The sequence below is a fragment of the Triturus cristatus genome, chromosome 8, assembly GCF_964204655.1.
Source record: "Triturus cristatus chromosome 8, aTriCri1.1, whole genome shotgun sequence".
NCBI lineage: Eukaryota > Metazoa > Chordata > Amphibia > Caudata > Salamandridae > Triturus > Triturus cristatus.
The window spans coordinates 1,190,216,126-1,190,242,028 of record NC_140591.1 but is presented as its reverse complement, the minus strand read 5'-3'; the positions used below and the strand labels follow the sequence as shown (position 1 = coordinate 1,190,242,028).

The window sequence follows — 25,903 nt, the reverse complement described above, 5'->3', positions numbered from 1 at the left end:
ATGGTGAATTTACTATGTACAATTACAGCTTCCATATGTGCTCTACTTACCTGATGTTATGCATCAGAAGGAGCAAAAGACTATCTGGCACATGCATCAAAGCTTTTTGCGATCGCAAACAGTGCGATTTGCAAGAATCGGCCATTTGCGATCGCAAAATTAGCTTTTGCGATGCATCAAGGGTCAAGACCCTCGCAATTTGAGAATTCGCAATTAATTGCAAATTCTCAAATTGCGATTCCATTTAAGGAATCGCATTTTGCGATTCCTTAAATGCAATGCAAGAACCACTTTGAAGTAGCGATTTCGCTACTAGGGGGCGCAAATTACCATGAAGTTGAACTTCATGGTAATTTGGAAAAACTTTGAAAAATGCACTAAAGTGAATTTTTCAAAGTAGTAGGTTACACGCACACATGTCCTTGGGACATGTGTGTGCGCAACATTTGTGCACATATCAATTTCAGGGGTGCAACAGGCTGTCCTTTTGACACCCTTGCACCCTTGAAATTGCATGAGCAATTTGCGAGTACCAATTGGTACTCGCAAATTGCGCTTGCAATTTCCCATTCATTCCTATGGGCCTACAGGCCCATAGGAATGAATAGGAAGCTATTCCTTATTTGCGACTCGCTATTTGCGAGTCGCAAATAAGGAATGTGTAGGAATCACTATTATTATAGCGATTCCTACGTGCATAGGATTTTGCGAGTCCTTAATTGCAAATCCTTAATATTCGCAATTAAGGACTCGCAAAATCCTAGCATGATGCATGTGCCCGTAAGGACTGTATCATGAACCCATGAGCAGTCGCAGAACAGAGCTGTATGTCGTGTTTGTTTCACAAGAAATCTGACAGTCAGCAACCCTTGTAATAAATCAGTACCTTTGTGAGTTTGTGCAATGGCTGTAGACAGCACAGTTTGAACATATAGAGTTGGTTTTTGCTCTGTGTTTCTGAGCTGTACTGTCTGCAGTTCATATATTAACTCGGAGTGTGACTGGGTGCACTGTAGATACAACAATGTAATTGAAAATAACCGTATGGCCCTCTTCTGTGCCTGCACATAGGTATTAAATGGTCTCTTAATACAAATGTAAATATTTAAAGAGAGAGGTAGAGAATGATTTTATCATTTAACAGAAGGATTGCAGTACCAAATGCCATAAATTATAAGGATACTGTAAGTCATCCGAGGAATTTGTTTCTCTCTTTGAGCACAATTCCTCAGGGACTTGAAATATCCTCTCAACATATAGTTGACAGCGCTTTATCTTATGTATGACACTCAGAGAAACACCCTCATAGTAATTTACCAAGAATGTACTCTCTACTGTATATCTTAAGGATATTGAATGCACCCAGAAGCTCTATACCCACATGCAGGAATAAGGTCGAATGCTGAGTGCCTGCATAAGGTCATGCAGCTCTGAGGCAGATGGTTTTCAGTGTTGGACTGAATACCCGGACGTCTGGGACTGCCAGAGGTGCCAGGTTGAAAGAGCCAGCGCGTGGGCCATTTTGTTTTTGGCCCTGTGGGCTGTGAAAAGCTGCCCACTCACTGGCTCAAGCTGGCCCATCTCACAGTGTCAGGCAGCCCAAAAAGCCAGTCTTTATTCATTATGATGTTACGGCCACATCGTTATCCATCCCCCAAAAATTACCTGCTGTCTCTGTCTTCATACACTGTGACACTGCACCTCAACTATACAAATGTATTACAGGACAGTAGCTATGCCATTTTCTTGTTACAGGTGAATAGTGATGTCACAAATAGTCTGAAATAAGACATTTAGAGAAAGATTAATATATTGCAGACTTCCATGTATTAAATATGGAATAAAGTACCCTCTACCCCACATTCAAAGGACATTACAAGTCACTGATGAGTTACTTAATAAGGTAATGGAAATCTGAGGTGACGTTATATCCTTATAATGTGCAATAAATGGTATTCTATTCTTCATAATACACGGTATTTGCCCAAAGGCTTCGATTCATGCTCTCTTGCTGTTTCACCAGAGTGGTAAATGTGTCTACCTATTTATAGAACAAATGCAGAACCAGTAGGGCAAATTTAACCACACCATTATGCTGCTAGGAATCTGTTGTAAAAACATGTTATCAGAAGTTTAACGAACAATCCATAGTTTGGATTGTGTGGTAACAATAATGTAATGAACCCTTATGAAAAATACATATACAGTTACAAACATTTAATAATGATAAACAGCAATCAAAAATCAGCTTTCTGACCTGCCTTTCACACTGTCTGCTGGCGTTGGGTGAGGCACTGTGATAGTAAAACTAAGCTGTGCAATTTTCTTATCATGGGTAACGAGTGATGTCACGTTTAGACTGTAATAATTAAATTAGTGATGGGCTTTACACCCACAATGCAGATTTCCAGGTCTTAAAAAAATAATAATGCAGTCTCAATCAGAAAACTTGATGCTAAAATTCTTATTACAGTTTAGTTGTGACATCACTAGCCATTTACAATAAGAAAATGTCATAGTCACTTTACTGTAAAAAGTTATGATTGATGCTGTGAATATCGGCTGCAGAATTCCTGCCCTGGCGGGAAAGATACCCGAATTGTGCCCACTCGCGGAGTTATAGGGAAGAGGTGTAGTGCAATGGCCAGGGCGGCTGACTCCGGAACACGGGGGCTCACGGTTCGATTGCCGGCGGCAGGTTAGCCCAGCACCATGTGACTCTGGGCAATAGCTCGCTTAATCTTCTCGACAGCCCCCAGCGCCAGGACACCTCGCCTGAAGTAGCTGCGCGCTTTACAAATGCTGGTATTTATATTTTATTTATATCACAATGCCTCCTGCTGCGGCAGCAGTGGGAAAAGCAGCTTCCTGAGCAGAATACTTACCTGCCATTTAAGCATTTAAAGAGAAGACTAGCCATTCGGCTTAATTTCTTCTAAATTGTCTATCCTGAAAATGTATAGTCATCAGCTACTCTTGGTAAAACTCCTAGTTTTTACACTGCTGAGGGTGAGTGTTAGGGAGTAGGGCATTATCTGCACCTTACATACATGTTCCCAATCTCAAAATGTCTTTTCACCAGCTTACATTAAACTGCATAAGAGTATGTGTAAGGAAGTCAGTTCTAATTGTTGAAATCCCTCATTGTAAGTTATGGTAAAAATGGATCTGAGCTGTAACCTCCAAAGTCCACCTTTTAAAATACGGCTGCTAATCTGCTTCTAGGATAAGAGTCTTTACTCAGGCTATTTATGAGCACATATACACATCTGGAGCAAAATGGGTTCCATCCATTTAGTCTACTAAGATTTTTAACTTTTGTTCACCCAGTTTTTGGACCTTTACTGGGGTGATTCTCACTACCTGTGTCTCATTCAGAGTAATTTTTATGATAAGCCTACTGCAGTACAGCTGGAGTAAAGGGCATAAGGCTGATTACATGTGAACATGCGTATCTAAGTGTGTACAGGCTTCAAGTGTGAGACTACCATCATGCTCAGCCTGGCAATTTCGCGTCTGTAGCCTTGCGTAGAAGGGACTCTGCCAGGTAGGTGCTGACCTGGGTTAGGTCTTATGAGTGGGCATTCATAGATTGGTCAGTAGGGTATACTGGAAAATCTGTAGTGCTTCACACATTGTACGCATAGGTGAAATCTGCCTTAATGTGCAGTTTCAATCCACTTAGGCCTACACAGTGGAGTCCTACACAATGGGTTGAAGCATGCACACCGAGTTGGAATCTACGGGTCCCAATAACATATGTCTATTTTATGGGTTGTCAAGAATTGTCGTATTTCTCTGGATCAGCTCATAATCTGATTCCAGGCCTTTTATCCCCTTTCTGGCCCAAGTGAATTACTCTGCTTCCCAGCAGGGGAAACGAAGGTCTCCCCACATAAAGGGAGCAATTATCAGTGACTGACTCCGTTTGTTAGGTGAAAGGGGTGGGCAGGAAAAAATCTGCATCTGATTATTAGTTGTCACACTGCACCTGGGCTTAGACAGCCCAGGTCCACTGAATAAAGGAAGAAGCCCAGACATCTGGAGCCAACACTGGAGGGGATCCCCTTTGATGTTTTTGTGAGAAGGTAGCTGGCAGTGATATCAGCTGGGGATGGAGTTTAGGCTCTCAGACAAGCTCTTCACTGAGAAAACTTGACTATGCCATATTGGATGGTTCCAGGATGCTGTGTGCAGGGTTAGAAAGGGGTGGAGGTATGATGAGGCATCCTTGGATTGGCCAGCTGTGTCTGATTTTAGAAGTTTCCAACAATACTTATACACCAGAATCATGGACAGCTAGAATGAGAAGCCACCTGATGCCAATAATGGTTTATGAACTGTGTGTACAATTGACCTATTTGACAAGATAGGTGTCTCAGAGACCAGTGGCGCTGGCCCCATTCTCTCCTTGAGGACCAGTTAGGGAAGACTGGGATTCTTCTGCACCCATCCCCTAAGATGACCTGCAAGACAGCAAGGAAGCCATGGGGTCTGTGGAGAGCAAAGAAAAGGAGAAGGCTGGCATTGGGAGCCAGACAATCTAACTCCCCAAAAAGTGCACCTTTTTATAGGGCAGGAGTCTTGCTACAAATGCCCCTGGTGTCTAGAGCTCGCCATCAGGAGTAAAATGAGCCTAAGATCAAGAAAATCATCCCACGGACCCTGAGTTATGCACCTTACACTGTTTGCCTACTTAGGCCTGACAACCGGTGAAAACTAGCATATAACTCTCTGACATTTTTGGAAAGGTTTTCCCCCACAGAGGGGCCATGCCCCTGGAGGACAGCATAAACCAGTTTTTCTAATTTAAATAAGGAGGGGGCGAGTGTGGGGCCTTCTCTCCAGAGGCTCACTTGGCTCAGGCAAAACCCTGTCCCCCGGGACAAGGAGGAAAATGAGGTCCCCATTGTGAATGGAGGCATTGGGGGCCCCCAAGGTGGGACTGAGACACCCCAAACCTAAAATCAAGGCCAAAAGTAAAGACATGCAAGACAGGGCCAAAATGATAGGTAATACGGGAAAAGCCGGCTCATCAAAAATGCATTCTCCTGGCCTGGGAACCCCCCATAATTCTTCCCTTGGTCTAATTTATCAATCTTTTTGTGCTTGTTTTTTCCCCAATCTGGGCAGGAGCACCACCCCCATTCATCGAACATGTCAAGGAAGGACTGCGGGAAGTACAGGAGCCCTGCCCACCCCCCATAAATGAGTTCATACCCTCCCTCTATGCCTCCCTGGTCATAGTAGGAATGACCTGGGGAGAATATCCAATGTTATTTGAGAATTACTGGTGCTAGGGTTTGGTGCTCCTTAGGTTGTGAGTGCAGGGACCCCTAGTGGTTGGTCCTATGGCTGCATTTTCATGGCATGAATTGGGTAATGAAAGCGTCTGACTCATGTTTGTGATTTTTTTTCAAAATGCTGTATTTAACCCTTTCATTGACAATGATTATTGAGAAACTTGCTTTTAATAAGGATAATGATTAGACCTCTGCAGAATTTTTTATTTCTGCCTGAAGGATCGGAGGAATTTGGTCATTCTGCATTACTCTTGTAACACAGATTTACAGTTAAATTCCACCGCTCTGCTGTCAAAATCAACTACTTCAATCTGCAGTGGTTTCTATAGATAGAGGGACTGTTCCCTCTTCCAACTGTGTTTAGAAACCACGGCATACTCCTCAGCACCCATAAATACTCTGCAGTGATTACCTTTTAATCACTGCAGTGTATATAAGGGCACCCAGAGGCAGCACTAGGCAAATGCATCCCCAAATGTATTTTTAGACGTGAAGATGCATTTTGTGCTAAGAAAATAGCACCAAATGCCCACTCTGCCCTATCATGGAATTCCACAGAATCTGGCAGAACTTAAATTTAATTCCATGTGCTTCCTTGGAATCAAACTCCCCAAATTCCATGATCATGGGGTTTGTGACTCATCAGGGGTCAAATGTGATTCAAAGAATGTCACCCAAGGTATTTTTCATCCACCTCATGTATATATTTGTAATTTCATTCATAGTATTTAGTAGTGTATGTGTGATAAAAGTAGTTTTCCTTTTTCAAAATCAGGCATTGACTAGACAGTGATTTATTGAGCGTTGGTATTGCAAACCCGCGGATGTAGAGTACTAGCCACAACACCTCCCCATAGAAGACCTTGTACTGCTCTTCTCCACTACTCTGAGAGAGTCAAGTGCTACACTGAAGTACTTGGTGCCATATGTATGAAAGGATTTAGCATTTCTTAATGGACCGAATTCCAATTTCGGTCCATTAGGAAATGCTAAATTGCCTTTCCATATGTACAAAGGCAGATAGGGCATTGCCAAATATGATTTCTACCCGGTCTAAATCGCATTTTGTGATTCCATGACCAGGGAGTTCCTATTTGCGATTTCATAAGCACATGTACAAAGCATTTCCTAAATGCAAAATTGGCATTTAGGAAGTGACATTGCCATTGACTCAATGTCAATGGAAACCATGTGCAATTTAAAAAATGCACCCAAAATGCATTTTGTATAGTGCCATGTAGCACAAATATGCCCCTAGGGCATTTGTGCATTTTACATGTGCATCACTTTTTTGGGGTGCATCAAAGGGGCCCTTAGGCCCATAGGCACCCTTGGTTTTGCATTTCCTAATATGTGATTTCCTATTATGAAATCGCAGATTTGAAAATGCAAAACCATTCGTACCTATAGGAAGTAATGGTTTAGCATTTCCCAGAGAGCTATTTTCTAATAGCAATTCCTACTCTGTAGGGATTGATATTAGGAAATCTCTATTTTTGTGCATTCCATTTTGCATTTCCTAAATAGCAATTTCTTCAACCCATAGCATCTGTCTTTATGGACATTAGGCTTAAAGCTAATTAGGCTGGGAGTGGGGGCATCTAGTAACAAAAGTGACACAACGGCGGCGTAAAAGTGTCGCAAGTCCAACATAAATCTGCCCCTCGGTGTCCAGGATGCATACAACCTTGAATCAGAGGGGTTCTTAGTGCAGTCTAGGTTCTCTGTGGGGAGAGATGTCCTAATGGTTGAGTTCTGTGGGTGGTCGTGCTGTAGGAAGGTTAGTAAAAAATCTCTTTGGTGGATGACAACTGATGAATAGTGTGTCTCGTCAGAACCCACTGCCGCTTGTTACCGTTGTCTAGACAAGAATATACAGTGAGGCCCTGTTAGAATGAGGGGTCTCTAGTTTGCAAAGGTAGGTATCTTTGTCCAAATAGGGAACCTTGCTTCTAGTCAGGGTAAGGGGGATACACCATTTAGATAACCCATGCTCACTCTTTTGGTAGCCTGGCATGAGCAGACAGGCTTATCCCAAAGGGAATGTGTAAAGTATTTGTACCAACACTCTTAGTAACATAGTGAAAACAGAACAAATGGACACCACACCAGTTTAGAAACATATCTAAACTTAACAAGACCAAAAAAACATAAATCCAACATACACAGTTCAAAATATGATTTTTAAAAGTTTCAAGAACTTGTACCATAGAAAACGATGGACGCTTGGCTTTTACACAAAGTACTTGTTGTTGCATCAAAATTCACAAGGCCAAACATCCGCAGAGTGAAGAAGCATCGAAAACAAAGAGATGTGTCAGTTCCTGAGACCATGGGAAGGCGATGCGACAGTTCTGCTGCACGCAAGAGAAGTGATGCGTCAAATCTAGTCTGTAGGAGTAAGTGATGCATCGATTCTTCATGATGGTACCGGTCCCCAGGTGATGCGTCGGGAAATCATGTCGCACAGGTGCGACGATTGGAAATCCGGGATGCGTCAGTAATCGATGCGGCAGCACTGCGTCAGTTTTCATCAGCCGCGACCCCTCGATGTGTTGATTCTTGCAGCTGCGACTGGCACTGCGTCAGTTTCGTAGTGGCACAGGGATGCGTGGAAATTCTTCTCACGCAGTGGAGGTACGTCAGAAAAACAGCCGCAAGATGAGCGATGCGTCGTTTTTGTAGATCTCTAAGTTCCTTCTCTCTTTCAACTCCCAAACAATAGCAACAACCTCCAGAGGTCCAATACCGGCACAGGCACCTCCTGGCAGGTCAGAACTCACAGCAGCAGAGTTCTGGGAAGCTCAATCACTGAGACTTCAGAACAGGAGGCCAGCACACACAGGCCCTTGGAGATCTCCTTCAAGCAGAGCACACAGCAAACTACAAAGTCCTTCTCCTTTCCTTGACAAAAGCAGCAACTGCAGGCCAACCTCACACTGCACACAGCAAAGGGGCAGTACTTCTCCTCAGTCTCCACAGCTCTTCTCTTTGGCAAAGGATCCTCTTGAATTCCAGGGATGATCTAAAAGTCTGGGGTCTGGGCCCCTCATTTTATACAATAAATCCATTTGTTCTCTCCTGACTCTGGGCTATTAGCTCAGTCCAAACCAGTTCTGGGGGCACTTTGCAAGTGTACAACAACCTCCATTGTCAATGTGAGCCCTGGCTCAGACACACCACAGGGGGGTGAAGCCATCATTGTGGAATGCAGGCATAGCCCTGTTCATGTTCAGGTGCTACTCCTCCCACCACTCCAAATGCAGACCAGGCCGATTCAGCCTAGCACTGACTCATCCAGACTCTATGGAGTCACTGCACATCCCCAGCCCCTGTCACACCAAAGTCAGACAGTCAATACACATTCTAGCAGAGGTACACTGGATGACTAACCAAGAAAATACCTACATTCTAAAAGTGGTATTTTCAAACACAGAATGTAAAAATGACCCTCACTAAAAGATGCATTTTAACATTCTGAGTTCAGGCATACTAAACTTTTATTTTCCTATCTTATTCCCAGGGGCAGTTATGCTTGTAAGATGTTATAAGAAAACTCCCCATTCTATCCTAAAGGGAACAGATAGCTTAACAATGGTGAAAAAATGAAATTGGCAGTATTTCACTACCACTAGTACCATTTGATTTACAGGCCCTGGCACACTCAGTGCACTTCACTAGGGGCTTATCAGTAAATCAAATATGCCAATCATGGATAACCAATCATAATCACAATTTACACAAGGAGCACTTGCACTTTAACGCTGATTAGCAGTGGCAAAGTGCCCGAAGCATCTTAGCCAGCCAAAACGAAATCCAGCACAACATCAAATATGCAGGAGGTAGAGGCTAAAAGTCAGGAGAAGCCACACCAAGGATGCCACGCCTAACAGGCCCAATAGAGTGTTATGGGTTGAGTCGTCTAAGGAATTTGAGGTTGATGAGGAAGAGATATTGTATGCAGGAGTGTGAGATGTAAAGGACCGGCGAAGGAATAGGCCCAAGGCAGATTTCCTTATCAAGACCAAGAAAGTTGAGTTGATGGTGGAGTCAGGGCCGTTATATACTATATTACCCAAACGTTTGTTCCAGGAGAAGTGGCCTAAAGTGAGATAGTTGCCAAAAGATATAAATCCTGGTGGGTATCAAGGAGAACAGATAGATATTGTGGGGTACATGCAGACGGACATTTGCTTCAAAAACAGTCTATTAAAAGGCAAAGTTTATGTAGCTGTGTCAGGATCACCCATTTTAGGTTGGTTTCATCAATATGATCTTCATACTAGGATTGATCCTCAGGCTGCAGCACAGGTAACGGTAGTAGATGAATTGACGGTGGCAGATATTTTGGAGAGTGCCAAGGAGGCGTTCAGGAAGGAGTTAGGATACTTGAAGGGGTATGTACATAAAATAAAAGTAATACCCGGAGCTATACCAGTTCAGCATAAGGTTAGGAGAGTCCAGATAATGGTGAGAGATGAGGAGAGGAAAATGTTGGCTGAAATGTTAGGCAAAGAAGTTATAGAACATGTAGAAAAATCATCTTGTATTTTGCCATTGGTTATCACCGAGAAGGCTGATGGCAAATTGCACTTTGGTGTTGACTTAAGAAACCTTAACCAGAACATTGTTTCTGATACTTTTCCATTACCAAATATAAATGAACAGGTCTTGTTGTTGCTAGGTGGAAAGTATGATTCTAAATTCGATCTACGGCATGCGTATCATCAAATTCTATTGTATGTTTCTTCTAAACACTGGAAGGCATTCATTACGATGGAGGACACCTTCCAGGTCACAAGGATGTCGTTTGGGCTGTTCTTCTCTGGAGGTGTCCTTCAGAGAGTGGTGACAGAGATTTTTAGGGGTTTCGAAAATGTAATCTCTTTTTAAAACGATATTTTGGTCTTTAGTGAAACTGTGAGCACTCACAACCAAGCTCTAACGGAGACTCTAGCTAGACTAATGGAGTCTGGGTTAACATTGCACAGAGAGAAATGTGTGTTCTTGGTCTCAGAGGTTAAATATTTGGGTCACACGATTTCGCTTGAAAGTGTGAAACCAAAAAACAGACCTACTTGCATTAATAAGACAGGCTCCAGGTCCCTGTCATAAAGACCAGTTATAATAGTTTCTAGGTCTAATCAGGTATTACTCGCAATTTGTGAACATTTTTGCCAGTAAAACTGAACTTTTGAAAGTGTTCATGAGGAAGGGAGCCAGCTTTTATGCGGGGAACGGGGCAGCAGAAGTGTTTTGAGGAGATAAAAATTGAGATTTGTGGTGCAGGCATTCTAGTACCTTTCATTGTTAAGGGCAACACCATTGTGATGGTGGATACAAGGGACACTGGAATTGGGGCAGTATTGTCCCAAAAGTTTGGTCCCGCAGAAAAAACTGTGGCGTTTGTGTCACACTCCTTGACTGCTCTCGAGCTTCATTACTCTGTTATAGATTAGGCGACCTTAGCAGCAGCTTGGAGTATGGAATATTTTAGAACAGATGAGTGGGAATGCAAGATCACTCATCCCACCAACCACAAGCCACTGTTAAAGATTTTGCCACCAGGTGGGGCAGGTAGAGGGTCTGCCAATCTAGCTCGTTTGGCATCCAGGTTGCAAGAATAAAACATTCTGGTGGAGTTCATACCTGGCTGGCAGAATGTGCAACCAGATTGCTTATTACATTTGCCCTTAGATTGGAAGAATGTGGATGAGCTAGGGGTGACCAAATGTGTAAGGGAAGGGTTGATTGCTAGTGTGGAGGACGTTGTCCAGTGGAGTCAAGGTGCAGTTGGCAAATCTAAGTGGGTGTTGGCCATAGAGAACTATGAGGAGTTGAAAACTGTTCTAAATCTCATTCTCAAAGGCAGAAGGAGAAAGAACACTTTACCTGTTACATTGAGTCTATGATGAGTTGTCGACTGTTGCTGATCAAATTATTATGCACGGCAATAAAATTGTCCATACGTTTGGCATTCACAGGAACTTGTTCGATTTAGCCCATGAAGGACCTTTGGGGCAGACAGGGAAAAAGAAAAGCTTGAGATATGAGTTTTGGTGGCCAGCATTGGACAGTGATGTGGTTGAATGGGTTGAAATGTGTCTTGAATGCAGCAAGTGTGAGAAGAGGTTGAAAGTCAGAGCACAAGTCGTACCGAGTAGTATTTATAATACCGGATAGGTGTGGCATAGTGTTGCCTTAGCATGATTGGTCCTATGGTGGGGGTTGAACCTAACAAGAGATTTAGGATTCTTTTAATGGATATTAATTTCAGATGGTTGATTGCACGTCTATTGTCTGAGATCACCGCTCAGGTTACTAAAAAAGTATTGCGTGAGATTTTGAGAGAGGAAGGCTGTGCTTATATCAGACAATGGGCCAACTCCTTGGTCTTTCCAAATCAAGGAGGTTCATCAATGTCATGTGGTGTTGGTTAATGGGGAGAGATGGAATCTTTGAAGGTTAGCAAAATATTGTTCTGATGACAAATCACCAAGGAGAAGAGAGGATGGAGGTGCGTGTAGTGGGTACATGTTAACAAAGGATACCCAGTTCTTAGGAAACTCTCATGTGGATGAAAGCAAGAGAGCTGTGGGACTAGATGGCGACAATGTGGGGACTAATAGCACTATCCCTGGTAATGCCCAAGATATACCATGTATTCAGTATATGTCATGTTCTCAGTGACGCCTGCGTGTGAGGAGACCTAGTTAACTTGCAAGATTTTGTGCTGGAGAAGTTAATTCACTGCTTGTCTTATTTCTGCTATGTACACAGTGTGAGGGTTTCTTGAGCAATTTTATTTAAGGTATTGGACTGATATCTTGTGTCTTCAATATTAGTGTACAGATGCAGTATCATTATTCAGTATATGCAATGCTATTAATCATTCCTATATATACCTCTATTTCATTTTATTGTTATTTCAATATGTGTTTTTTTCCCTTTCTCTTGCTGAAGAATGTTTCGTCTTTAATTATTTTTTTCTCCATGTTCATTTCTTTGCTTATCCTAAAGCCTTCACATGTTTAATGTTCTTCCTTCTATGGTTGAGGGAAGAGAGATATGTTATGATCTTGTTTAGGTGGGTGCTGCTAGACCAACTATTAGACTCTTCAGAGTCGAGGGTTCTGTTGTCATGGTGCTGTCCTCGCAGCCCAGCGGCTGTGGCAGTTGCCGCTGGCTGTTGAAGAGGAGCACCACATTTTCAAGAGCTGTATTCATATCAAACATACGTGAACAAATGAAGACAAGGTATAGGGCATTGGATACAGGTCCGGGGAAAGAGGAAAGGGGACCATGACACGCCTCCCACCTTTTTCTTATTTTATTTCAATGTTGGGAACCAAATGCAAATCCAGCATTATATTTGCCAATCAATTTGAATATGCATTCCAAGGAATAAAAACCAAAGCCTTAGTCCAAACCTCTTCATGTGTATTGTTAGTCAGACCGAATCAGCTTCCTACTGTAACTCTCTCTAGTCCAATTACATTCAGCAGTGATATGTTACAAGAATCTCCTTTTACAAGTTAAGATCTATGTATCTTTAAGAACAGGTGATGTTTTGATTCTGGAGTAAAAATGGAAACAACAGAATAACTCCAGAAAATATAGCTAGCATAACTATAAACATTTAGACCTGTACAGATTTAGACCAGCCCCCTTGGGCGAGATGCGCACTTACAAGTGCACTCAGGGTAGGTCTGGGGCAAAAACATAGGCCCAGGCACCAAAACAAAGTGGCCCCCATTAGCAATTCAGGTTGATATAAAAGTGGCCGACATCTGCAAATCAGGTCAGTTTTGAGCTTCTAAAGACACACTGCATGGGTATTTTGTAAGATATGGGAGACTGCATGCATTTGTGTGAGCTAAAGGCAATGTTTGAGGTAAAATAAGGGAAATCAAGAGTAAAAGTGGCCCACCTGGCCATAAACTGCTGAAAACAACGGCCCACACACTGACTTGTCAGACCAGACGATCAGACAGTGCCTGATTGCCCTTTAGGCCAGTCCAACCCTGGGTACACTTAAGCATGACATAACATTTAGGCCTTCAACATGATGTGAGGTTGGAGAGAGACAGATTTGCCATAACACCACTCACAAGGGGATTTCTCTTGCGAGATGTTTCGCAATTTTGAAAATTTAAGAAACTGAACACAAAACACCCCCTTTGTTAATATAAAAAGAGAGAGCCCTTGTGTATTTTGCTGTTCAACTGTTCTAGAGAAATGCAGGAAGTTTCTATCACCAGACCTCTGCCATCTAAAAATCGCCAACTTGCAATGATGCAGTAGACGCTTGTTCTAACAGCCCAGACGGCTTTTTCTTCAGCAACTTTGTCGAAGTGAATAATTTTATGTATAAATGCTTAGAAAAACAATATGAATTCTGCCAAGACAGCACAATTTAAATTGCCTATTACCAGGATTAAAAAATCTTATTGTGAAAATGGCACAAGTTAATCGAAGACCAATGTTTGCCATACTTTAACTTTTGTTTAATTATATTAATTTATGAGAAAATAACTGTTAAACAGTACAACTGTTTAATTACATTTGTATATATTAATTTGGTTTTAATCAACTGTCAATAAATCATTCATTCGCTCAGAAAGGGCACTGTGCAATATAAGGAAGAAAGGGCCACTTTTTGTACTGCAGGTCGTCTATGTGTTCCTTGACCTTACCAAAGCATTCGACCTACAGCCTCGTGCACCTATTTGGTCATATAATTCCTAGTATTCTGAGTGGATACAATTTGTTATAGTTTATTCGATACCTTATTATTCATCTTTTGTAATGAGACTGTGAAACCTTATCACATTGTATATGATGGTATTCAACAATTTTGAATTATAGCCAAGAAATCACTTGTTAAAATTTCATCTCCAAAATATGCAAGCTCGATAATATGAAACATATTCTGAAATAATTTTCTGTGCTACCTATTTTCCCATGTGTGACGAACGTGCTTCTAGTCAAATTGAGTGTTACAACAGACGTTTGAAAAAAATCAGGCATAAGGCACTTCGGTAATAGGATTCTGTTGCACACGGCACTCTTTTTCACAGGGGAGGTAACTCTGTCATCCTCTTTAAGTCTAATATGATGTGGAAAGAGCTGTTAGGTATATTTTCTGCCTCACTGTCCATATATTTCATTATGCCCATATCTGACTATGGAATGGTTTGTTGTCTCCCTACAGGCTTACCATCAATGCGGAGTGCCAGCTGCAGCTACACAACTTTCCGATGGATGAGCACTCCTGCCCTCTTATATTCTCCAGTTGTAAGTCCCTCTCCAGTGCACTTTCAGGCTGTGGAATTTGTTTGGCTCAAGATTTGTTTCTGATATTCTGCTGACATGAAGTACCAGACCTGTTGTCTTCTTCATAGAGCTGCATAACAATTTACGGTCTGAATTATGATCCCTCTGCAAACAAGAATTTGCTGGTGGACCAGAATTATGAGTTGTGTGCTAATTATCACACCGCACAGATTTTTTCTATTAAATTCCGGGGGTCAAACCTGCTGAGAGTTTATGAGGAAAAATGCCCAGAAAAGGAGAAAAAACATGAAGAACTTGGTGTGTGTTAAAAAACGATTAGGCTTGTTATGCCTCATTTTCATGTTGAAAACTCAGACTAGGGGATATTTGCCACACACTGTAATTACATCACCTTGGATAATTAGTATTTACCTCATGTAAAGACCTCACCATATGCTGATCAACTTGTGGATGGGGCTTTAGATGTATAATTAACATGCTTCTTGTACAGTGGATATCAGAGAGTAGCTGATTGTGTTTAAATATTGAACCCAAAGATTAATTAGAGATGTTTCTATTGTAACATCCATTTTGTATTGAAATAGTCATGTATGTTCATGCAGGTAACCAAAGTTTATTACATATTGCAGGGTTGAACTTTGGACAAGAGTTGTGTAAAAGGTGCACAACTACTCAAGTGTGTTTAAATACTTCTTGGGTTTTAAGTTTTTCTAATAAAATGATCATGCAAACACACAGAATGGCATAGAAAGCCCACATCTTTTTTTGTTGTACTTTTTCATTGCATAACTCTTTTGGGGACATGTTTATCACCCAGTAAGGTAGATAACAAGGTTTCTCTGTTGACCATTGAGCATAAAATTGCAATTTAGTGGGGATATCGATCTGAGTTCAAATGTTGAGAGGTGTCTGCCTTTTCTGTTCACTTTCCAGGTTTCAGTGTTGGTGGTGGTAATCTTCCCCGTGGTCTCAATCTGCTTTTCAGTGATCCAAAGTTAAACTTTTTCCTGCAGTATAGAGCATTAATTGTATAGCATGTGTGTTCCTTTTTTTTACAACTTTCAAACATAACAAGCTGTATTTCAGCACCAGAGATTGTACAAGAGAAAAACATTTGGCACAGGCAAATTCCATGAAATTTCTAATCAAGTAAAAAAGATGTGGAAAACTCACCAGCATCACAAATAGTGATTTACAAACGTTGTGCCAGGACTGCTTATTCATACAAAAAACTTAAGCATTACTTCTGTAGCACAAACCCAGTGTAAAGTGTGGTAGTGGGATTTACTTTGCAATGGAGCTCAAGATTTGCTTTGGAAAGTTGGCCAAAGTACCGCACAGTAGCGCTATGCAGCTGTTTGCACTAATTATCTTCAAGGGGGAGTTCCATTGGTGGTAGAGAGGCTTTTCCATAGAATCATCCATGAGTTTTGATGCTAATCCCTATGTACTATCTACTAACAATTGTAGACAAGGATTTGCGCCCAAACCTTTGACACCTCGCAACAGGCATAAAGGAGAATGATTTCATTTCACCATCATTTGCAGACTTCGCTTGTGGGCTACATTGTGCAGCACACATACACAGTGGGAAAAGTCTTCAAGCATAGCTTTTGTACTAGAAGGCACCCCTTCCAGTACAAAACCTATGCATGACAGAACACAAATATTGCACTATGGTGCAAATAATAATAATTCAACATTTGTAAAGCATGAACTTATCACCCCTAAGGTATCTAAGGGTATTCAGGCGGCTGGAGACCATCACGGAGATTAAGTGAGGTATTGCCCAGAGTCACATGATGCTGATCTGAGCTGCAGCCAGCCATCTAATCCTGAGCCCCGGAGGCAGCTGCTCTGGCCGCTGTGCCACACCGTTCCCTAACAAGGGACTCTGTATTGACGCAGGGCAGCCTAAAGTGCACCAGATCTGGAGGAGAGAAACAGAACCATATCTTAGCAGATCTGGAGCTGTTTTTCACTCTCTGTTTGATGCAACCCACCACAGCAAGTTTGGTTGCTGTGCTGCGTTACATTTCAGTTAATTTTCCCCATCCTGTGCTGCTCTCGCCTGGTAAGCCACACACACATGCAGTTGTATATGTTGTGTCACTGCAGTATTTTAAGTACGTTTATAACATTATCAGAGGTCTGCAATTCAAGCCTGTTCTTATCACTGACTTTGAGTTGGTTTGGAGGAATGGTCACCTATAACTGATAAGTCACAGCCAAAGGTATAACATGATAATGCTGCGTTTTTTAAAAAATGTCATGTTTTAAAGTTGTTCATATAAATGTGTTCATTGCAGCATTTAATTGCATGCTTCTGTATGAATTAACATAATGTGTAGTTTCAGTGTACATACTATGTGGTTGACACTTCCTCAGATGTAGGCATGGGACTGGGTGTGACAAAAGATGGTTGCATCTTTGGTTTTCATTCTTCTGAGATGAATATGTCAATTGTTTTTTTTCCCCATTTATTTAAGATTCTTATTAGTGAGTGTTATATTTACACTATGGTGCCATTTTATTGTTTTTCCAATCAATGTTCTTGATGCCATCTAAAAGCTGCGTTTGTTGCATAAATTGTTGGATTATTTCAGTTCTGGCCTTTTTGTTCTATTGTAATGTAGAGTGTAAAAAGTTTTTTTTTTAAATGAGAACTTAGAGCCATGGAAACTCTAGCCGAATATAAAGGAAGGGCAGGTACGTGTTAGGCGCTTGTTGTGGTAGCATAAAGCCAAGTGCAGTTTTAGACTGCGGAACTAGGTGTCAGTTGTCCATTATTGTGCATATATGGAGAGCTCTAATATGACAGAGGAGGGGGCTGCCCCTAAAATGCGCTACATTTGTCAAATCATGTCTCAAGCAAAGCAACAAAACTGGCAATTAGATGTGACATGCCCTGTTCAAACAAATGACCTTTCCGTTTTGAGTTCTCTCTGCCTGTATTTCCTTATAACGCCTGATTCTGAAACTGACATCTTCAGCTCCTACCTTTTATGTCTTATATACCATGATTTTGGGCATGTATTGTCAACGGGTTGTCACTCATGCATATTTTCTACCACACATACCATACAGTGGCGAGGTAATTGTCATGGCCCTCTCTAATTGCCCATATCTAAATGTAACCTCTATATATTTGCGCATTCCTTGTGGAAAATCCCACACATCTGTCCTATACAGGTGGACTGGACAGGCCTTTCCTTAAATTGGGCATTTCCCCGGTGGGTTGGATTCCTTGGAGGCCAGTTTGTAAAGCCAAGGCCGTTGCTGAGGCCTTTGTCACTTTTCCCAGGTTAATTGCAAAAGACAAAGGGGTTGCAAGATTGAGGGAGAGGGTAAAAGAGTGATAGAGAGTGCGAGATATGTGAGAGGGAGAAGAGAGAGAGGAAAGAAGCAGAGAGAGAGAGAATGGATGGATGTAAACAGACAGATGGAGCGACAAAAGGGAGGGAGCTAGACTGGTTTGAGCATTTGTTACAGGGCGGTTTTATGGATTTAACAAGACACCAATCTGGCGTCCACAGTCTATACTGGAATATTTTATTATGTGCGTGAAGCCAAAACAGTAAGAAACAGTAAGAATCAATTAAACCCGGCATGGAACTCTATGAGGCAATAGTAAAACCGAGTGAAAACTATTTTGAACCGGTGCAGAACAACAAGCAAAGATAGACAGTAGGAAAGTGTATCTGATATGTATTAAAGAGACACACAGTTAGGCCTGGGTGGAGTTCGCGCAAGTTGAGGCTGGTTAACCATGGAGCAGCTAAGTGACCTGACCCAGGCTCCTGGGTGAGATGAGATGGGTGCACAACAGCCTGCATAGCCACCTCTAGCATAGGCAGGAGGCAAAGGCCTGCCATTATTTTCATGCTTCAGTGCCAGCCGCATCCCTGACAGAAGGACTGACAGCTCAATATCAACAGGAGGAGACAAGACAGGTGTGCTTGAGAGAGACAGAGGGGAGAGCAGAGGCGTGGGAGGAGGGCTATCCAGAAAGAAGCAGAGTCGGGGCATATGGAGGGGACTCATGAGAGGCCTTAACATTTAGACACAACAGAGAGGAACAGATCCCCAGAGAAGAGCAATGCATTTAATTGCTTAGCTAGCATGTAATATCTGCAGCCTAACACATTGTTGCTATTGTTTCACATGAGAACTTGTTGAATGCTGGGATTAAAGCTCCTCAATGGCAGAACAATGGCAGAAGTCCGTTGCATGCTGTATACACACACTCTAGTCTACGGCAGTCCATACTTTATCTTTTATATTTAACTGTAGAACCTATAAGAGGCTCCTTGGTCCATGTAAGCTGTGTTTAGTCTGGTGTAAGGAGCTCAGATCCAGTCAGGAAGCGGAAGCCCTCAACTCATAACACGACCAGTGTCGTATTGCAGGTGCCATGGGCCCAAATGCAAGCTAGAAAATTGCCTCTCCACTATTCACTGGTCTGACAGCAAAAACAGGTTTATTTGGTGTCCAGCGGGCCCTTTGCAACCCTAGACCCCCGTGCCGCTGCACTTGATAGCTACGCCCATGAACACAAATGTGGTGTTGTGTATCCTTAGTGACACCAAGACTTCGATGTTTGAGTGTGGGAGGTCAGAGGGCTTTCACATCAGCTCTTCGAGGTTCCGCTTGCATGGAGTGGAAGATCCACAACTGATTTGAGAAAAGGGCTGGGCTAGTGTGAAAAGTCCAAGCAAGATGAAGTGCGTTTGCGAGTTGCGTCGGGGAAGTGTGGGGGCGAAGTGCGGAGGCGAAGTGACCCAACCATGTTTGCAGACGGAAGGTGGGCCATACTGAGGGAGGTTTCCACAATGAGGCTCAATACAAATATGAACATTGGAAACCACTTTTGCAATTAAAGATAGGTGAGTACATCACACTGCTGCATCTCTATGGAAAACGGCACATGGCTTTAAGCCAGAAAGAAACTTAATTACACTGAAGCGCTGGCCACCAGGAAGGCGTCATTCCCTGTTAGAATCATTTCTTCCCAGGAATCAGTGAACTAAAAGCCTGTTGATAAGGATGAAATTCACGGGTAGACTAAAGTTAAAAGGTTTCTCTTCAGCCCGGGGTCAGAAGCTCTTCTGAAAGACACAGTAGCAGACAACAAACTTCCGCCAGAACCATCCTTGATACCAGTTTTAAAAGGGGGTAAAGTCAAACAGCAAACCTGAAGCAGCCTCAGACTCAAGAGCCCACGCTTCTGCTCAAGATCAGTTGAAATTTGGGTGGTTTATTTTGGTTTTGTTAATGTGATGTTGTGTATCCTTAGTGACACCAAAGGTTCGATGTTTGAGTGTGGGAAGTCACAGTGCATTCACATCAGCTCTTCAAGGTTTAGCTTGTATGGGGAGAAAGATCCAAGACTGATTTGGAAAAAGGCTGGGCTAGCAGAAAAAGTCCAAGAAAGTTGAAGAGGTTTGACAGGTGTGGTGGTGAAGTGCGGCAGTGAAGTGACCTAGCCGTGAATGCAGAAGAAAGGGGGCACACTGAGGGAGATTTCTGCAGTTTGGCTTGATACAGCAAATTTCCTCCAGATCGGCATTCGGGGACAGGTCTCGTCAGGGCAGTGACCAAGCCTTGCATGAGTGAGTGTGCCTGGCTTGCTGCAAAGATCTGCAGTTTCTTATGAGTTCCGAAAATGCGGGCAGCTCTAGGGCACACATGTCTGAGCGACCTCTGGGGAGGGCGTGGCTTTACTGCAAGCTCTCGGCTATGCGCACAAACATTTTCTGAAAGGCATGTCTTTGTGAACTGAAATTGTGTTGTTCTATACTGGATCTGGGTACAAGAGCATCATTCTGTGCTGGGAGTCTTGTGGTTAAACAGCACGCGCTGTGCAGGAAAAACATAAAGAAAGTTCCTCAAAAGCAGATGAAAATAGTACTTGGACCATGGAACACCAGTAAGAGAAACACAGAGGAACAAGAGGAAATAGTAATGCTACACCCAATAGAAACAGAGGAAAGGTAAGTGGCAAGCTCAGGAACCAATAAACAGCGAGGGTGGGATGTAAGTCCCTTTTAAGATTTATATTAAATACAATAGATTTCACAAGCGTTCAAGCACTGTGCCGGTAAAACCTAAAAATGAGTGTCTGTGGGCAACAGCTGTGTCAAAAATGAATTTCTGAAAGGCTGGTAGGGTCATTCCAGAATAGCTCGAAAATCAGTTCTCTCCCTGTTGCACTCTCCATCCCTTCTCGTTTTTTTGCTGTCTTCATTTCGTATCTCATGAAAGACCTTTCCCAATTGGAACAAACTTTGAGTACATTGTGCACATTTCTTCATTATATCATATTCAAAGCGGTCTAGTGCACATTGATTGGTGCTTTTAAACCTGAGTGGTTTAACAATCACCAAAAGCACAACTTACAGTTCCATAAGTACTTTTAGGCAATTTGTTCATTGTGTGAGCTATTAATAGAGACTGACTCTCTGGGCCTGATTTACAAACGTAAACTTACACTTTTGTGTAAGTTTATGATTGTTTACTTTTCACGGTATTTTACAAGTAGTATCTTTATGAGTGCGGAGTCTCCTCACATAAAAAGGAAGGACAGTCCCACCTTTTTATCTGCTGAGACTCCACAATCGTAAATATACTACTTTAAAAATACGTTTGTAAATAGCAAACACTCCTAAACACACACAGACGTGTAAGTTTACCTTTGTAAATCAGGCCCTCTTACTCTAACTGGCAGGCCTAACAGCTCTTTCAGCAACTCTATGGGTGCTATTGTCAATCATTCCTTTTCTCACCACCTCACACACACTCACTTACTCATTGCTCATCCAGATTAACAAAATAAGTCTCTGTGGGACAGTATTGCACACAAATATAAAGTACACATTGGAAAATGTGTACCTACAAAGGCTCTTCTACAGTCTTAGCTTTCTGGTAAGGGAAGGACCAGGGAGGATCTCACGAGAAGAGCAACAGTGTAACTTTTGGGATTGTTTGGAACATCCGCAAAATTGTAAATTTGTGGGTCTATAGGACCTCTCCCAATTGTTTCCACAACCAATTTGGTTCTGTAAATTTAGCTTTAGAAATAAACTGGAATTTGTGTGTACAAGAAGAGAATTTTAGTGTGAAATGCATCCGCACACCAAAAATTGTTGCACCGATGCATTTTGTGCTTACATTTTATTGAAATAAGGCATAATTATACAAAAGTAAATTACTTGAATTTCACACACCTCTAGTTTTGTATCATCCGACCTGAATAATTAGGTATCAGGTGTAAATCACACATCATTATAATTTGATGTTTGATGAACCTGGAGTTGGCATGATAAAGTCATTTACTACCACCCACATTGCCTTGAGTTGACTCTGAGCAAAAGCTACCATAGCACTTACTACTTTCCTGCTTTCTGGCCCTTGGCCTTGCACTCACTTTTTCTATCAGAAAGTCCTCTGTTTTTGCAGCTGTATGAACAAAATCATGTCCATCAAACTGGACATTCGAGGATGGAAGAGCGTCAGCTGTATATACAGCATCATTTTACTTTAAAGCACTACTTTTATTGAGCAAATCATCATTTTGCTTTCCTTAACAAATGATACCCCTGAATCCCATCCCAATGTTAACCCAGGGCCAGATGCCATGCTGACAAGCTTCATCCCGGGATGGCCTTTCTGTTGTTTCTAGCGAGCTGGATCACTCCAATAGATTTGCCCCACTGGTGACCCTTGATGCTTGTGATTGACTGGAAAAGAATACTTTTGGTCAATGCTTAAACCCACCATTATCAGGAGAGTCTGTTAATCGTTTATTGATTTTGTCTCTGTTTCAGTAAAAAACTGTTCCTGTATTACCAGGACAGAGCTACCCATGACCCCCTTTAGTGATCACAATCCTGTGTGTGTTTATATGCCAGTCCCCATTGGCTCAAGAGCATCGTGTAGGGGCTGGAGGAGCTGTCACAATCACATCGCAAGGCAGGAGACTGACGTGGTCACAGTTAGAGACGAAAATCTCCTTTCAATCATTGTACTCTCGTTATGTGAATGAATTTAGCATCTGCCTTGAGGTTAGCAGCACATCTCGTGAAATTTTGGGAGCCTTTGCAGGGATCTCTAACACTGGTTCGCATGCAACACATGCAGGTTGAATAGTAAACCTAGGGATCCAGTCTTAGTGAAGAGTATTTACGTGCTGTATAAAAAGGAGTTGGCAAGGTGGAAGAATGTTCTAAGTGATGCAGCCTGGGAAGACTTACTTGTAGGAAGCACTCTGAAAAGCAGCTCCAAATTCTGGGGAATTGTTTATGGTTCATTCCTGGCCTCACAATCTGCAGCGTCACTAGGATCTCATATTAGAGAGGACAGTTGGGTCTCCTATTTTGAGGACCCCTACAAGATCTTACACCCCAGTGCTTCAGGGCAGTAGGGAATGGTGGCAGGATACTCAAACCTGTTTTTTCCCTTGAGGAATTCAAGATGGGCATATCTGGTTTAGCAAAGAGTGAGGCCCCGGGACTGGATGGAATACCTCCAGATCTATATATCTGTGAAGCAATGGTATGGGGCCCAGCCTTAAATGTGGTGGTAAGGAAAGGACCTCCACAGTAATGGCCATCCTCCATCATTGTCCCTGTCTACAAAAAAGGAGACTGGGATAATCCTTCATGTTATAGTCCCATCTCGTTGCTTGATTCTGTTGTGTAGGTAGTAGGACGAATGCTCTTTGATAAACTAGGCACGTGGGCCGAGGATAATGACATCCTATCCGAAGTGCAGTACAGTTTGAACTCCAGAAGGTCAACAGTGAACCAGTGTTTGAATTTTTATAATGGTCCTAGGCAAATATACCATGGCCCACCCTGGTTCAATACATTTGGGGTTCATGGATCTTTCCTCGGTGTCTGACTGAGTTAACAAGAAAAATTGGGGGAGATCCATGGGGTGGGCCATGATAACTTCCTTTTTTTAAGACTTCTGCATCAGAACACTACAGCATCAGTGCTACTCAAGAGACCTTAAATGCTCACAAAGTTTTGCCATCAGAATAGGGGTATGACAAGGCTGTATTCTGGCCCCGTTTCTATTTAATTTATATCACTAAATTGGAGCGGGCTCTGTTTGACACTAATGATACAAAAACAACAGGGTCTGCCCATATCACCCTTCTATACCTTGGCAAAGAAACTACATATTATGCAAAAAAATATGGGATGGAGGAACAAATATCTATTTTTACTTCATCATAGGGAACATCAAATTACCCTATAAATGGTACCATGTCCCATTTCTGTTTGTAATGGACCAATTAAAAAAATACACATACCACAATCACTTTCTTTGAAAAAATCTATAACTAGTTTTGTTCTTTTATGTAAATAAAAAACATGAAAATACATATATACAGACATCTACATAACAAGCATATATAGACATGAACATATCCAAAAATGTTGTTGCCTATGTCAACATATTTTCACAATGAATCAGTGTTCGCACACTTAATCTAAGCAATACACTGTGAGGTAATCCTCTCGGCACACAAGGTTTCAACACCTCTTACAAACATTTATTAAATGTGCCTTGAAATACAATAATATAGCCTTATAGCCCGCCGTAGCGGGCTATACCGGCTATTAAAGGCCCGCTGCAGCGTTAAAGGCCCGAGCCGAAGGCGAGGGACTTTAACTAACGCAGCAGGACTTTAATAGCGGTATAGCCCTGCTACGAAGGGCTATAAGGCCATTAGAACATTCTGCCACTAGAGGGCAGAATGTTCTTACAAAACGAAGCCTTCAGGGAGCGCGAGGGGATTCAAATCCCCTCAGGCTCCCTGAAGTCTTTGTTCACAGCCAGAGCTGTGAACAAAGACACATTGGAATGTTGGTGCTCCGGGCTAATACCGGCCAGTATATGCCCGGAGCACTCCATTGTTTTCAATGGAGCTCCCAACATTCCAATGTTCTAATAAATCTTGTTTTCAAGTGGATTCCTCCCATCAAAACTGACGCGTTTAAGACCCCTTTCCTTCCGGGCTTCATCAGGACAAGGGTAAAGGAACCAACCTAAAGTAATCAAAAGTAAACATTTGTACAAACTCACAAGACTGTTCTCTCAATTACACAGGATGTGCTGAACCCGGGGCATGAAACAAGTGCCCATCTTGTACAGAAAGGGCTTTCATGCAGGGACTACGAAAAATAGCAGTGTTAGGACACCCCATAGTGGCTGCAAATCCCTAAAGAGGCCCACAGAGGGCATCTAACGTAAAACTCACACACCCAGTGTGCTGCCATAGTAAAACACAATCCACGTGAGGTAGACACAATAAACCAAGCACAATCATGTGGCCTAAACCAATTCTAGCTCTTGTGCATGCTCTAAATACACAGTACCCCTCCTTGTGGGGAATGATGTTCACCGTAAACCGTGGTTCAGTCACCTGTAAACGGAAGTTAAGTACTGTCAGGAAACACTACCCTGGAGAATAACTCCTGGCCACAACTCCAATCTAATACTAATACAAGAGTAGAAAACGAAAGGTAAAGTGCCCCTACATACCTCTCAGTGGTGTAAAACACTTTCACTGAGGCGTAAAGTCTGGCGTGTACTTGCTTCCTCTATGGTGTAACCCCTGCTAAAAATACGGAAAATGCCATGTTACACATAACGTCTGGCAGGTGAATAACTAATGCAGACTGCCCACAAGTGGGGGCCCGGTGTTTACCGGTACTCCCATATGTGGATGACTCTGCCATCATGGCCAAAACCACCAGGGGGTTATAGTCCTTACTGAATTATTTTGTCAACTTTATATAGGATCTGGATTCATCGATCAATGGAAATAAATCATTTTTGATGGTGGTTGGTCCTAGCACGACCAAATCATGCAAGTCTACTCTAGGGTCCAGTGTTCTCCAAAGATTAGAGTTTTTTCTTATTTGGGATTGTTATTTGATTCCTTGCTGTCTTGGCAACCTCTTGCAAGCAGGAAGAAGGAGGATTTTACAAGAGCAAATGCTGCTGTGTTTAACTTTACCCCAAGACTTTGAAGGAGTTCAGTTAAAGCCCTAATACAAATTTACCAGGCAAAATTAATCTCTAAGGCAGTCCATGGGAGTGAAGTTTGGGGGTATGTTAATAAGGCTGAAATTCAGACAGTTGAAAATCCTTTCCTGAGATGCCTCTTGTGTATCCCACACAGTGCCCCCACACTCTCAGTGCATGAGCAGTTGGGGTTTGGATACATAACGAACATTACTGCATTTTGCCCCCTTTCTCCATGACTGAATAAATCGACCAAGCCGAGG

General features: G+C 42.3%; 1 protein-coding gene across 1 annotated transcript in view; it reads left to right on the top strand.

Annotated features, from left to right (window-relative positions):
• The window catches only part of LOC146805595 (gamma-aminobutyric acid receptor subunit gamma-3), a 1,239,042-nt gene that overhangs the window by 154,760 nt on the left and 1,058,379 nt on the right, over positions 1-25,903 (top strand). The window contains exon 3 of the mRNA XM_085623813.1: positions 14,518-14,600. Within this exon, the coding sequence (XP_085479939.1) occupies positions 14,518-14,600 (83 nt within the window). The remainder of the gene's footprint in view (positions 1-14,517; positions 14,601-25,903) is intronic.